The sequence below is a fragment of the Tachypleus tridentatus genome, chromosome 8, assembly GCF_004210375.1.
Source record: "Tachypleus tridentatus isolate NWPU-2018 chromosome 8, ASM421037v1, whole genome shotgun sequence".
Lineage (NCBI taxonomy): Eukaryota > Metazoa > Arthropoda > Merostomata > Xiphosura > Limulidae > Tachypleus > Tachypleus tridentatus.
In genome coordinates, this window is record NC_134832.1 from 10,142,517 (window position 1) to 10,159,457 (window position 16,941).

General features: G+C 33.1%; 1 protein-coding gene across 6 annotated transcripts in view; it reads right to left on the minus strand.

Annotated features, from left to right (window-relative positions):
- Window positions 1–5,740: 5,740 nt before the first annotated feature.
- LOC143258507 (glycine receptor subunit alpha-2-like) overlaps window positions 5,741–16,941 on the minus strand; it is a 63,980-nt gene continuing 52,779 nt past the window's right edge. For 5 of the 6 annotated variants that reach the window (XM_076517570.1, XM_076517569.1, XM_076517571.1 and 2 more), the window contains 4 exons: window positions 10,867–11,004; window positions 10,329–10,589; window positions 7,281–7,447; window positions 5,741–6,442 (listed from right to left, as the gene is read on the minus strand). In XM_076517570.1, the coding sequence (XP_076373685.1) occupies window positions 6,200–6,442; window positions 7,281–7,447; window positions 10,329–10,589; window positions 10,867–11,004 (809 nt within the window). In that variant the 3' untranslated portion in view covers window positions 5,741–6,199. The remainder of the gene's footprint in view (window positions 6,443–7,280; window positions 7,448–10,328; window positions 10,590–10,866; window positions 11,005–16,941) is intronic. The other variant, XM_076517572.1, reaches the window with a different exon arrangement.

Here is a 16,941-nt window from a genome sequence, read left to right on the forward strand (position 1 = left end):
ATCCACTAAGGACTGGCTGAAAACTAAGAAATAAAGAGTCCTGGAATGGCCGAGTCAAAGCCCAGATCATAATCCCATTGAGATGCTGTGGGGTGACTTGAAACATGCAATAAACCCCTCAAACATCTCGCAGCTGACAGAATTCTGCATTGAGGAGTGGGGCAAACTTTCTTTAGACCAATGTCAGAGACTGGTAGATGGCTACAAGAAGCGTCTCGCTGCAATTATTTCAGCCAAAGAGGGTAACACCTGCTATTAGGGGATAGGGTGTCCTAACTTTTTCCTCAGTTAGAATATACATTTTTGTAGAATTACACTTTCAGAAGATCTTGAAAAGTCTTTTCTTCAGTTTTAATTGTTTAGTTATATTCCTACAATCTATCAGTATTGTTGAAATTGAGATTATATATCTATATATCCAAAAATGTTACAAAAATACGCAGGCTTTCATAGGGCGTCCTAACTTTTTCACATGACTGTATACTTGTTTATACTTAAGTTTACTGTTTCATTGTTCTTTGAATCATGTTTAACTAATAATCCCGCCACACTCAGCGAATGCGTAACTCTTGTTACTGTATCAATATACGGAATAATAGCAAATTTAACTTATTATGTATTCAATGGTATTTATTTTCATCTAATTTGTTTATAATTTATTTATTCATTCTAAATATTCAAATTTTTGTGCAAACTTATTGATTGCATTGTTACACTTTCTAGCATTAGAGCTAGCCATTACAACCAGACTAACAACGTCGGAATTCAGTGTACATTTTAACAGTGGCGGTGCCAAGGGGTTTTTGAGCCCCCCCAAATGAGCCAAGCCCCCTTCAGCCCCCAATATTGTTATCTACATATATTCTCAAAATATGGAAAACACAATCATCGTTGTTGCTTAACAATTAACATCAAAGAGACATAGATCTGTAGAACTCAACGTCTTCATTAAGATGAAAGATAGTTAGCCTTACTTTTCCTCAGAGTGTATTAACTTCACATGGGATAATTCGTTTCTGCTAAGTAAACTATGTCTTTATGTTATATTTCTTTTGATTTGTAGCTTTACTCTTAATGGTATATTAAATGTTCAATCTAAATTAATTTTGATTTTCTTTATTATTATGGAATTTAGTTCTTGAGTGGAATTTAGGTGAGCTTCCTCTTTTACATGTACGTATATTTTCATAAACAGATTATTTCTAATTTGTAATAATGAATTATTAATCAGAGTATGAGTTTCCAAAGAAAACTGCATTGAAAACGCAGTTCAAAATAGCACACCTTTCTGAAATGTACCTTGGTATTTACATTATTATAATTTACAATCTGTACTTCATATTGATGGCATTTTGGGAAGCCCCCTCCACAGTTTACCTCAGCCCCCCCCCCTTCCCCAACGAAAATATCCTGGCGCCGCCACTGCATTTTAAATATAATAATACAACAAAGGCGAGATGAATTTAGGCTTGTTTACATTATCTTATCTAGTATAACCTCATCTCTCATAATATGTTTCTTATTTTTACATTCTAGTTACTTTTATAATAATACACAAAGAACACACATGAAAAACAAGTTTTATATACTCAGCTTTAAAACTTTTTGCAAACATTTCAGTTTCCTGTTTTTAACCCTCACTTCAAGCGTTGTTCATAAGTTGATCACAACTTAAATTTTACACTGAACTATTCGGTTAGAGAAATATCAGAAGTGAACCATTTTTTATAACAAGATTAAAAGATTGTACACCTTTATCGAAGAAAAGAAATGAGAACGAAATACTATCTTCACTTCTTCTTCCTCAAGAAGTATCTATTGGCACTAATATTAGTTTGGAAAGGCTTTGTCATACCCGACGTCGTCACGGTATGAATAGGCCTTTGCTCCGAGATTTGATATTTAGATATCATAAAGGCACTAACAAAAGTCATGCTTTTGAGGAAAGATACAAATAAATTCAATGAGGCTTTGGCGTGACAGAAATCTCTGTAAAAGAAAATTGTTTTACTTGTTGTACCCTAAACCTAGACTTTGGAAGGCTGAAATGTTGTGTCAAAACTGCTGTAGTCTAAACACACAGGCCTTTACAGGGCAGCAGAATTTGCTAAATAGTGAATATCTTGACACAATCAGAAATGAGTTCCAAGTAGTCAAAACGCTTCACTTGAGTTATCAAAAAAACGAAGAGGACAAAGTCTGAAGAAGTTCACAGGATGAAAGTAAAATACCACTTTGACGAGTTACGCAAAGGTGAAAAATTTCCCAACTTCGAAAGTTTATCATTATGAACGTGCTTTATAGGTGCCTTAAAATAATCACTTCACAAATTTCCAATTAATTTAAAAGCGTACAGGTAGTCGAGCAAATTACACTTGCTTCTTCAAGTGACTATGATCTGTATGTATTTTTGTTTAGAATTAAGCACAAAGCTACATAATGGGTTATCAACGCTCTGCCCACCACGAGTATAGAAACCCGTTTTTTAGCGGTGTAAGTCCGCAGACATACCGCTGTGCCATTGGAGTGTTGTAAAACTTGCTAATCACTTTTAGCATGACATTTTTCCTTCTTTTCCTGTACAGCTGCTGTCATTCAAATCATATTTAAATCAAAGTAGTTGTCATTAAAAGATGTGGTAAAAGTGGTGATTGTTGACCACAGTGTGTTAGTGTCAAGTTTCCCAAAAATTTAACCGGTACTTTTGCAATTTTTCAACATCCAATAATAGTGTCAAGTGATGAATATTCATTTTTCAAATCAAATTGGAAAAGAACTATTCAGTAAGCACTATGGAGTAGGATGAATTTTGAGGATTGGGAAAGCTATCCATTAACGATGAACGAACTAGAAAATTGAACCTGCAGCAAATAACTGACGATTTCACTGAACGAAAGACACACAAAATGCCATTCATACATGTGAGTATAATATTTTTCTGTTATATATGTTTTCCTATTGTCTCACATATGGTAATACTTCGACAATTAAATGTTACTAAGTTTTAAAACATTGTACTGGTTTGCTTATAAATGCTATTCATTCAAATTTAAAAGGGGTGGGAGCGGAGAGATCCATAATGAAAATTTGTGGCCCATGTTTTCTCTTCCTCCACTTCTGCTTGTCCTTAAAAGTTAATTATTGCTTTGAGACAAATATTATACTTTGTTTAGAAGCATAAAGTATGTATAACCACGGTACTTTGTTGTAATAGAAAATTTCTCACCAAATGTAATCTCTTTTCTTCTTTTACTTGGCTTACTTCATATGATTTATAATCTGTTTGAGAAGTGTGTATGTGTGTTTTTTCCTTTTGCAAAGTCACATCGGGCTATCCGCTGTTCCTACCGAGGGGAATCGAACCCCCTGATTTTAGTGTTGTAAGTTCGAAGACTTTCCGGTGTCACAGCGGGGAACGTTTTCTATGATAAATGTTTGCGTATGTAATATTTTATGACAGAAAAAGTGTATGGCATAAAAATAAGATAACCTTTAAGATAAATGTCTATACCTATTGCACCGTATATTATTTGATCTATTGCAAACAATTTAGTATGCATTTTGTGACAAAGGAGTGAAACAATGTATGTTACATACAAAATTGATTTCTTTATTATAGGATATGAAGTGTCACCATGTTCAGTGTAATGATTTTCTTGTTATATCGAATTCCAAAAAAACCAACAAACAAATAAAAATACTCCAAACTCGAACGCTTTCGAATAACTGACCATTCTTCTTCAAGAAATTTTTTGAAGATGCTCGAGTTCTGGGCCTTTTTATTAAAGTTCATTGTATATTTTGCTTGTGATCCTATTTGCTAATTCTTTTATCGTAATTCTTACTATTTTTATATTTTACATAACTCAAGTAAGAATAAATAAAATTTTCTAAAATCATTTGAACTCAGATTTAACAAATAAATAATTAATTTGAATTATCGCAGTTTAGTTTATTGTATTAATTCTTAACACAAAATACTTATCATTAATCACTTTTGGTCTATATTTTTAATAAATGATAAAACAAACAAACCACTCATTTAATAGGAAATTAATACAAAAGCAGCAAAAACAGGTAAGAGTAAAAATAGTATCAATATAATTGCGTCTTAATGTCGCACGTTTCAATGTCGTATTAATCGTTAATATCAATTGTACTGTATTTTTGTTAAAAAAAAAAGAAAATTGCATGTATCAATCTTGTTGACAAATATAAACTTTATACATATGACACTTCATTAATTTCTAGATTAACATTAAAATTTTCGGTTATTTGAAATAGAAATACGTAACGTACCTAACATAATAAATCGGAGACCCATCCTATATAAATTATAATACGTAATACAAAGCCACATCGGGTTATCTGTGAAATCCATCGACAGGAATCAAATCTTGATTTTAGCATTGTAAATCTGTGGAGTTACCATTGTACCAGCGAGGGAGTGAACTGTATTTATTGATAGTTCATCACAAAGCTACACAATGTTCTCTGCCCATTATGAGTACCGAAATGCGGTTAGAATCTAACAGGTGTGAGTCTGCACACATACTGCTGTGCCACTTGGGTTTGGGAGGTGGGTGAACTGTATTGAACAATGTATGTAAAATAGTCTTTCAAAACTTTATACCCGTGATTACTTTTTATAAATCATATAAAAATATTATCCACATAACTATGTGTGTATGTTTTCTTATAGCAAACCGAGGGCAATCGAAATTCTAATTAATATCATTGTAAATCCGAATGTCCGACATAAGAGAAGTAAAAACTTACTGGATTTAAAGTCATGTTAATAGCATCTTCTAGTACGAAAATTTTAAATAGGTAAAAATTATGTTAAAATTACTTAGAATAAGTATCCCTGTGAAACTTTGTTTCTGGGAGCAAAAACTTTTTTTCAAAAGGATCTATGTAATTACGTATATTATATTCATACTAACCATTAAGGCTTTCAAAAATTTTAAAAATATTTGAGTCTTTTATGAAATCACAAGAATTGTTTCTAAACGATAATTTTCGAATTACTAGTTTGAAGGTAAACCAGAAGGATATTGTTATTGAGAAATATAAAGCACATCGAGTATAAGATAAAAGTCTTTAATTTCTAAATCAGTTCATTAAATTTAGGATAATCATTTCAAATGTTTTTGTCTTTTTTCTGCAAGAGCGTGGTAATACAGAATGGTAATACGCTATCAAGGTGTCAGCAACGAAGATACAAGTTTAATTATAATTTTTAGTTTAATATTAATTACTGCTTGATTTAAATACCGAAAAATATGTCAGTGTCTGCTCTTGTTAATTGTATACAGACTTCATAAAATAAGCTTAGGCTAAAAATATTTTGTTTAAATTTGTAAACACGAAAATATTTCGTATCAAAAACCATTTTTTGAGTGTAGATTCGCAGTATCTATTTTGGTTTATCATAAACATTTGGTTTGTACTTTAGAATATGTTGAAGTTTATCATTGTTTTGTTACAACGGTAAACAAAGCCGTTTTGATCACAATTCGAAAATTTGGCAAAATTATTTCATAAAAATGTAACCACTTGATCTAAAATTACGAAAGTCAGTTCTCACAGTAACAATCTCATTACTTAAATCGGTTCTTATTAACATTTAGACTTATATGGTTATCATTGAGTAATAACAGTTCCGTGTCGAATAGTTACAATACGAGGTCGAATGTGATATATTATACAAATACAGAAAATATCTTTTCTCTTGAAGTAGAGCAAAATATAAGTTTGTTTATTAAGCAGATATTACAGTATATAGTATGTTTATCCAATGAGAATTTTTTAAAATAATAACAAGCAAATTAGCTAATAATATATATTTCGTTTCTTAATGAAAGAACTGGAAAATAACCAGTTTATTAAGTTACTCACGAATAGAATGTTTTATATTACTTCACAATATGTGTTTGAAATATTACCATACGCAATACAGAATATAATTACTTTGCAATATTTATTATCTTGCTCAAACATTGTGAATTATCTCTTTCAAAACTATTTACGTTTTCACAATCATTTTGAACTTAAAGTTAACTAATGAAAGTAAGATACAATTTTCTTGTTTTGCTATTTAATAAAAAACTGAAATAGAAAAAGAAGCATTCAATGATTAAAAACAATTAAAGATAAAAAATATTAAGCCCAGAGAAGCAGCTGGTAGACAATGAACTTAAATATAAAAAATTAGCCAATAAATTATGTTGAACAGCAAGAAAAGAAGTGGAAAGACGACTCTGCATTTCTTGTCTAACCCATTAGCGATATCTTGCGGAGTAAGAGGAAGTTCAAAGAAAAAAGGGAACGTACAGTTGTCTTCAGGAGACTGATGAGATGGTGTGAATGTTTTGCATGAAAATTCATCTTGCTGGAGATCAGAATTATTTATTTGTAATTTTGGAGGAAGTTTGGGACTCTGCAATAAAAATATTGGTTAATTAATTAAACTTTAAGTTGCTCTTCCTCCTAAAGTGTCATGTTCGTTAAAAGAGATCATGCCCGTATAAACCAATTTATCTAAACTACTGAGACCACATACCTGAGATGAGGTCGGTGGTGTTATGATTTATCGATAGGACCCATTTTGATTGAAAACGTGCCTATTTTTCTTAATTACGTTCTGAGATTTTTTACTACTATTTAACATCAACTGTTGTAGCTACATACAGAAGTAAACTACTGTAAAGTAAGCTGCTTTAATGGTGTGACTTCGGCGAAGTAATTATTTTAATCGGCTGAGTCAAAATTCCACATTAACACGTCGTACAGTAATATTTTTATTCAACACATTGGGTTGGATTATAGACAAGCGAGTTAGGACATTCACACCATCAATGCAGCTTTCTCCATTAGCTAAGTTTCTGGTTGTATCTTAACCGTGGTAGGTTATTAGCATAACATCAACTAAATTTTAAAAACCCTACACAGCATCAAATCGAATGTGATACAATAACTGAGAGTGTAATATGTCAATCTTTGGTAATATATTAATTTTGAAGGTGTGATTATTTTTACATAGCTATGTTAATGATGTTACAGGGCCGTTAATAGATGCTTTGAAAGTTTTATACACTCAGAAAACTAAATTTTAAACTAGGATTTGTTTTGTAAAATTATTTCACTTTTCTATTTCTTACAGAGTGAAGATTTCAGCAGTTCAGACTAAAAATGTTCATAAAACATTCAGGAAAACATCTTAATCTTTATGTAGATGGTAGATAATTTATTTATTGGTGATGTTTATAAAAACTTACTCTAGCTCGCACTTGAGTTAAAGGGGTTTTGGGGATATTCTCACTTGTTAATGAACATAAGGTAGCGCTACTTTCGATCCTCTTTAATCCACCTTGCCGTCTTCTTTTTTCCTTGAAGTAGATGAAATTGACTACAGCATATTCAATAAGAGATGCAAAGATGAATGCTAAAAAAAAAAAGACATATTTGAATAAACTTCAAATTAAGTGTATTAATAGAGAACCCACAAGATAAAACATAAATACTTCATTAATTTTGAGCTATTAACACGTTACACACTTATCAAAATGACGGTTTAATTAATCATACTAAACATTTCTCTCTTTACGAGGAAAGTTATTTACTTCTAATCACCAAAACTGACTTAACTAACCCAATATACAACAGAAACTTGTACCAATGTATTGTTTCTACACAAGAAACTTGAATCAATGTTTTTTTGTTTTTAAGTTGAGCACAAAACTTACACAATGGGTTATCTGCTCTCTGCCCACTGTGAGCATCAAAACCCGGTTTTTAGTGTTGTAACTCTACTGTAACTCCACTGAGGGGTTGCTGGAGTATTTACAATATTATTTAGATAAGTGGTTGTTTGTTTTTTGAATTTCACGCAAAGCTACTCGAGGGCTATCTGCGCTAGCCATCTCTAATTTAGCAGTGTAAGACTAGAGGGAAGGCAGCTAATCATCACCACCCACCGTCAACTCTTCGGCTACTCTTTTACCAACGAATAGTAGGATTGACCGTCACTTTATAAAGCCCCCACGGCTGAAAGGGCGAGCATGTTTGGTGCGATCGGGATTTGAACCCGCGACCCTCGGATTACGAGTCAAGCGCCTTAACACGCTTGGCCATGCCGAGCCTTATATAAGTGTTACTATAGATATTTCATATTTTTAATAAAACAAATTACTTTATGTTCCTCAAAACCCCTTATAATGTTATTCTTATTAAAAATACAATTATAAAACAAAGTGTTTAATATCATTTTCTCGTTATTTATTAGTATAAACATTAGATATACTAAATATTATCAAATATATTTATTATTTCTTACTAAGCAAACACATATATCTTTATACGTTAAGTAGGTTGTTAGGAAATATGGTTTTGTATGCTTTACAAGGTGTAGTTTACTTTACCGCGAAGCTACACACTGAATTATGTCCATCACGGGGAATGTAGCGTGTAAGTCCATAAACTTGTCACTGACTGACCAAGGACATGCTTTACACATTCAGCTGAATACAATTTCCCCGAAATGGGAGATGAAGGCCGCCTGGAGGGGGTGTCGGTTAAACAGGAATGTTCAGTTTAAGAGTTATTATTCACTTTATGCAGTATTTTAATACTTAACGCTTATTTAGGTCTCATAACAAGGGTGGTAAAAACTAATTATTATAAACGCGATAGTTAGGTCAAATTTCGTTACGTCTGTATGGAAGTTAACGAAACAAAAACTCTGCATACGACTGTGACAACCAATAGTGTAACGAAATGTTAACTTCAGTAAGCAAGTTTTATCTTACTTACCCCCCTAGGCCCGGCATGGCCTAACGCGTTAAGGCGTGCGCTTCGTAATCTGAGGGTCGTGGGTTCGCGCCCGAGTCGCGTCAAATATGCTCGCCCTCCCAGCCGTGGGGGCGTTATAATGTGATGGTCAATCCCACTATTCGTTGGTAACAGAGTAGCCCAAGAGTTGGCGGTGGGTGGTGATGACTAGCTGCCTTCCCTCTAGTCTTACACTGCTAAATTAGGGACGGCTAGCACAGATAGCCCTCGAGTAGCTTTGTGCGAAATTCCAAAAACAAAAAACATACTTACCCCCAAATGGTTGTACCTTATTTTCATTATTTATTTATTTATTATTTTTCATCTTTTCGTGTTTATCTTTTCCTTATTCTAACTTAGGAGAACAATCATCTTCCTACAGCTGTCTGCAGGCAGTAAAGGGTGATACAGATGTGGGGCGTTGTGGGCTTGAGCACCCACATCTCGCTCTCCTAATTTCTAAATTTCTAATTTTCTTATGTGAGGCTAGCAATTGGAAGTTAAGATTGATATACGGTATATTCCACAGCAATGTGGGTCCTAATTTCTCAGTCACCTCCAAAACCTAGGATACATTTTATAATCTCGCGTTGAAGCTTGTACCCTAGGATCCTTTTTTTTTTTTTCAAAGTGCAGCGTATTTAATATCTTTTTAAATTTCATGTTAATGTGTTTTGGTTTATGGTTTGAATATTTTATGGTTGTAATACAACTAATCAGAGGCTGGGATTTGCTGTTTTTAACGCAGTCCTTCCTCGTGATTTTGTTTATTCATTTAGAAATAAATTATTTAATTTCACTATTATATATATATATATATATATATATATATATATATACACACACACACAAGTTTGGCTTGTTTTGAATATAGTATGTTAAAAACAAGTGAGTTGTGCGCTGTACTATCTGGCCAGGTGGGTTAAGGCGTTCGAATCTGAGGGTCGCGGGTTCGAATTCCCGTCGCACCAAACATACTCGCCCATCCAGCCATGGGGCAGTTATAATGTGACGATAAATCCCACTATTCGTTGGCAAAAAAAAGTATCCCAAGAGTTGGTGGTGGGTGGTGATGATTAGCTGCCTTCCCTCTAGTCTTACACTGAGAAATTAGGGACGACTAGCTCAGATAGTTCTCGAGTAGCTTTGAGCGAAATTCAAAAACAAACAAACAATAACAAAACCGTTTACTATCACAGATGTCTACTATAAAGAACCTCGTCCCTATAAAAATCTTAAGAGGGGTCATCTGTTTTAACCTCTGGCACTGTTATACCGTGGTGTATTATCTGTCACATAAGGGATATTCAATGTTGTAATTGTAGTGACATCGGTAAAACGTGCGCAAGTCATAAAATACGAGAGGAATTATAGAAACTGTAGCCTACAACACAGCATCACAAACTCTGTAACACAAAGTAATAAAAAATACTTTTAGCTTGATTTAGAGTTTATACAAATAAAGAAACTATCAACCAATATATTCAAAAGCGTACCCGTACATCCAACGTTCCATACGTCTAAAGCGTGAATATATGAAACTTTTGGTAGCTTTTCTCTGGTAGATTTGGCACTGGTTACAAGAGTCAACAATGTTGTAATACCTAAACTCACTCTAGCGGGAGCGGCAGGAATCTCAAGCCAAAATGAAGTCCATGATGTTACAACAAAAAGGATACTGGGTATATATATTTCAAGAAGAAAATTGCCAAATTCTCTTTCTAACTGAAACGTTACCAGCAAACGACTAAAGTTGCCTTTGGAAGAAAGAAAAAAATGTTTGATTTAAATAGAGATAAATAAGGTGGAATGAGTATCCCGTCAAAGAAACACGAAAACGTCAATTTTCTCATGAATATGAAAATTATCAACGAAATAAATAAAGCCTAAAATTGTAATATCATAATACCACCATATTTATTATAGTCTACTGTAAAGCACGGTTAAACATATTTTCATTAGGTCCAAAAGAGAAAGGATTGCGAGTAAGATTATTTTTAAAACACTTTATATAATCGCAAAATTTAGCTTTACCTGTCATCCAGTATTCAGCTTGGCTTGAATATAACGTATACTCAACAAGCTTAAACCCCGTCAAATAGAAATTGTTATTCAGCGCAAGCGGCTCACCTTCTGCCCAAGCTAAAAGCATTTCTTCCTCCCGCAAAATACCTGAAATGGTTTTAATAAACAAAATATTTATATCGATTAATATTTTTCTTTTCATACATTTCCATTTGTTTCTCTTTTCTTAACGCAATGAAACCACCAAATCTTTTTCATACAACCTGTTGTTTCTTTTCATAAATTATTTATGCATTTATTCAGCTACATATATAAATGGAGCTTATATCATACACTTTATCAAAAACTTCACACCTACTTACTCCTTTGAAAGCATTTACCCTTCTCTTTATAAAACTCAGGAGCACTTGCTTACGCTTTCTAATACCATTAAAATTATTTTCGTTCACAATATTTCCGAGATTTAAGTACATTGGTTTGGTTACTGTAATATTTAATAATTTGTAATTGTTGTTATGGCCGTAACCGGATGATGATTTATAATTTCATGTTGTTATAGTATTTCTCGTTAGAGTAACTTGCAGGTAATGTCCCTCCCCGGTTGTTCAGCGGTAAGTAGGGGTTCTAATTTTTGTCAGCTCGTCCTGAGTGACATCTAAATGAAAAACATTATTCCAATTAAAATCACTTTCTTTGGCCATAGTGCCCAGTTCCACCAGGATCTTCATATATACAAAACCGTAAACCAATAAAAATCAAAACAGAGTAATACATCATGAGAATACAGTTCAAAAGCTACTGAGAAAAAACATAACATAATGGAAAGTTAGAAAAATATGTCGGTTCAAAGTCTTGATAGAAATGAATAAAAATCCTATAATACGAGTGCTTTCAAAAGGTTGACCTCCGTTTATAAAGTTTTTATTCGTAATAGTAAGCTAAACATTAATCATAGCTCACAATATTAAAAATAAAATGCTATAAATACAAGAAAAGCAATGATAAAAACTTCATACAGATAAAAATAAAATAACAGATACGCATAGAATCTAGATAAACAAATATACTAAACGTATGACAAAACTAAAGTTAATCAAGAAATGAATAATAAAAACACAAACAAAGTATAAGAGCAGCGATATTAATGTTGTCATAAATTATAGAAGAACAAACGAAAACAGGTTCACAGATCTGCACATCCACTGGGTCTGTAAGTTAGGAAAGATGCCTCCCAAGTTGTTGATAATCGATTTCTACTCCATGAGAAATAAATTACGAACTTCCATTATTTTGAAGGTCCTACGAGATCTTGGTTAGATTATTTTGTGTGTATTTATTCTTGCACTGAGTCTGGTCAGCCCTAAACTTGTTATGATGTCTTTATCAGTTTCTACAGTTGCTTTTTGTGGCCATTGTTGGAGTAGTGACAGCCAGAACTGGTATTATTACTAATTATTTATAACCTACGGGTATGTAACAATTTGCAATATCCTTGTTATATAAATTCATGTTATAGTTAATCACTTTACAGTCTCTACTCAAACTCCTCTCCCGATTCTAGAATAGGAATGTATATAAAAATAAACGACTAGTTATTACCTTAATTTTAATTATAGGTTCTTTTTATCACGTGCTAGCCAGCAGTGTAAACTAAAACAATATGTTTTTTAGTACTTACGGTGATATTTGGTACACTTTATTAACTAACGGTGTGATAAAGACATTCTTGAAAATGGATCATACAGAGTAATGTACGACCGCACACAACGTTTTGGTGAAGATGAAGTATTCTTTCATAGATAAATTGTAACAAATATGTTGTTACTAATATCATCATTACATTATCAACTCCTACTGAACATCAGGCAATAAACTTCAATCAGGATTGGTGGAGATGTTCAATTGGTGTAGTCTTCCAAAACTCAGAAGAGGTTCTACACCGAGCATTTCTTATTTTCCACATAATTTTCAAAAACATTGTGAAGTTAGAAAGCCTCCTACGAAACAGCAACCAATAATTTCAAGAAGTAGCTTAGCAGCTCTGAACAGTATATAGGGTAAGATACTACACAGTAAACAATTTTAAATATATCATGCTATATTTATCGAAGATATTCCACTGTGATGTCAAAAACTTTGCAATTTAACAGCAGTAGAACATCTTAATGTACACAAAGACCACAAACTAGTGATTGTTAGTATCACTAACTTGTAGACAATGACTTTAGAGTTGTGGTCGAAAACTTGTGTACATTGTAAAGTTTAATGCTATTTAAAATACACAGTTTTCGTTGCTAAAATGGAAAATACTTGGTATCTATTTAGCTGCGAAATGTTACATTCTGAAATCTAGATTTGTTTCATTCCCATTTACAGATTTGTGCTAGGTGAAACAATATCTTCAGAATAACATCCAGGATCTGTTGCCCGTGAGAATGACGAACCTTGCACAGAGAGATTCTCATAGTCGAAACATATTTCAGTGATTTAAAGACAAGTGACATTACAGCACCTCAGAAGGCTACGAAGTGTCTTCAGATTTCCCAATCTATTATTATTGACAAAAACAAAAATGATTAGAAATTTGAAGCAAAAAAGTCGACATCTAAAGAACAAAGTCACAATTTGGAGACATTAGTTTCTTCTTTTCTGGAAAGAATGTTATTTCTAATGAAGCATGAACAGTTTTACTGGTAAGGGCTATTGTAAAAGATGAAAAACTTCGTTACAATATTTTACTTGTGATAAACCAAGACAGTAACAATTATCTACATGAGCATATTTGTTTTACTGCATAATTTTCTAAACATATGAAATCACTTACATGGACTAAACTACTGCAAACTACCACATTTTGAGAATCTTTCTCTATATCCATAAGAAGATTTCGCATACATGGCAGGGTTTGTGTTTCGATGTGTTACAAAAACTGTCCATTTGTCAGGTGTTTTAGAAAGCATTAGAAGACCCAACTCAAAATTATAAATTCTACAAATCATACATTCAGTCATCAAGGTTGCGTCGTATTATTTGCCTATGTAAACTAGCAGAATCAGAAGTACCCTGAGAAAAGTTTTGAATTGTTGTTTTTAAATAAACATTGCTGATTCAACTGTGTGCTGGGCGCTTGAAAAAGCACCTAAATACTCATTTAAAGAACTTCGTCAACACATCTTTGAAGAAGCGCCACGAAGTAACCATATTATAACACAAATGAAACTTACTGTACACAAATATGTAAACGCAAGACTTCATGATGCAGTATCTTGACTAAGACTGTGCCATTGTATCAATAGGCCTTAAAAAGCTTTGCTTACGTTACTTTTCGTTTAACTTGATGTATTTATGTTCAGCTGATGTTTATGGTTTTGTTGTTTTATAAATAAATTAAATGATTATATAATTACCCATTATGACAATTTTTCTTATTTACTTGTGCTGATGTATACGTAAGTACAATTTGGTGCACTTATAAAGCTCTGCCTCTTGTTGTACCTAGTGTTTTAATATTCGAAGTCGATTATACGATTATGCTTACATATTAAGATTTAACTGCAAGCAGGCCGGCATGGCCAGGTGGGTTAAAGCGTGCGACTCGTAATCCAAGGGTCGTGGGTTCGCATCCACGTCGCGCCGAACATGCTCACTCTTTTAGCAGTGGGGGCATTATAATGTGACGGTCACTCCCACTATTCATTGGTAAAAGAGTAACCCAAGAGTTGGCGGTGAGTGGTGATGACTAGCTGCCTTCCCTCTAGTCTTACACTGTTAAATTAGGAACGGCTAGCGCAGATAGCCCTCGAGTAGCTTTGCGCGAAATTCAAAAACAAACAAATTAGCTGCAAGATTTTGAGACGGTGCTGTTTTTTGTTTTTGCTTTTTTCAGAAATTACACAGCGTGCTCTCGCATGTCTTGCACATGCATCTATAAAATATTGCCAGATCATAGAATTAATATTAAGATGATACGACAATACTGTGTGTGAAATATCTCACAGCTTTATACTATATGTGTGACCACCCTCCAAATATTCTTGTCAGTCAGTGTCCACGCTGTTTGTGTCTAACCTTTATAATTATTATATTCTTAAACTTTTGTTTGCAGATTGTATGTGTGTGATTTCATATTCGTTTTTATTTTATTTAGACAGTCAGAAAGTTCTAAATTATAGTCCTGATCATCTCTGTGTGTTGGTAAAGTCAATATCTCCAAGTTTTACACTTCATCACGTACTGTCACAAACAACTGTCTACATCGTAGACATGAGATATGGGTTCGTTAGTTTTATGAACTTGAAACGACATGTAGAAATTTCATGTTCCGTGATAGACAGTCTGAAGGTTGCGGTATTTTAAATATTGTTTTTTAGTAACTCGTTCATTTAGCTGTAGGGGTGATTAATGGTTATGTGTGATTGGTAAAGTAGTGTCCTACAGAATATTCAAAGAATATATGAACAGTTTTAAATGTATTCCATGCTTTCACAAGATTTGTTTACATTTGCTAGTGATCTATGGTTATGTAGAAAATGGTCGTCAATCATTTATTATTTGTATTACAGTTAACGATTTTTAACATAATTAAATCTAGCGTTGATAACTTGTACTGTTTCGGTATATTTATTGAAATCCCACAACAATAATAGAAATTAACTCTAAGTGAAGGTCCGCCTTTGTAAAACATGAGATAAATCATTATATCACAAGTTAGTAAAAGTGCTATTGCATAATAATTTTTTTCATTAATAATGCAAAATATTGTACAAAGTAAAAGTTTTAATTATTGCATGATATTGCTCTTTTTAGGGCGATTTAAACGTATAGTTTTGTGTTGTGTGCGTCTGATTAAGATGTAGTCCTTTTAGGGCATGAAATGTAGTAATTTAGTCATGTGACTGAGCTAGGCCCGGTATGGCCAGGTGGGTTAAAGAGTGCAACGCGTAATCTGAGGGTCGCGGGTTCGCAACCTGGTCGCGCCGGACATGCTTCCCCTTTTAGCCGTGGGGCGTTATAATGTGATGGTCAATTCCCCTATTCAATGGTAAAAAAGTAGCCAAAGAGTTGACGGTGGGTGGTGATGACTAGCTGCCTTCCCTCTAGTCTTACACTGCTAAATTAGGGACGGCTAGCGCAGATAGCCCTCGAGTAGCTTTGCGCGAAATTCAAAAACTTGATTTAGTTTTAATTTGTATTGTCCTTGTGGGATGAATTAATCATAAGTAAATTTAATGTCAGTTTTAGACCTCCGATTCAGAAAACATAAAATAAAGTAGCAAATTTAAATTATTTTGTCACAGATTAGTAAAAAGGTTATTGCACAACAAACGTTTTGTTAATGATGTCCATTGCTGTTTAAAGTCAAATTATTAAATGTATAAGAGTTAATTATTGTATGATATCGACCTTCTAGCATGATTTAAACCTATAGTCATGTACTGTATGCATGGTAAACACGTATATAATTGTGTTAATGTTACATTAAATAATATATCATGTCATTTAAAATTCTTGATTCATAATTAAAAGAGTCAGTTTTACCTAAGCTATCGTTTTCTAAGACAGGAAATTTGATTAACTGATGAATAATTGTTAAGCATCCTTTTTTATGATGAATTAATTATAAATGATTTAATGAGTAATTGTAAACATCATGGGACATGTATTGTATGGATCAAGGCCGCCTCTCATAGCGACATGTTTTTTACTTTTCGGTAGGATGATTTAATTATTAATTAACTAATGAATAAGTGTTCACTGTTCTTTTTATGATTACCTAGTCAAATAATGTTATTGTTTTTTGGGAGAATTAATTATAAAGTAATTAGTGTCAAGCACCCTATTTATCATGGTTTAATTAAATCACTGTATTTGTGTTGGGAAATGTATGAGTCATGGACGCCTGTCATGGCGATCTAGGAACGCGTCCATAAATGAATGTTTGCAATTATGCCATCGTCATCTTCGATAACATCACTTTTTCTTCCCCATACCCTGAGGCAACCAATCTGCGTGAGGCTGCATCCTTTGGACAGTAAATTACTTGGTTTATTACTCATGTTACATATTAATATATTTTTCGTTATT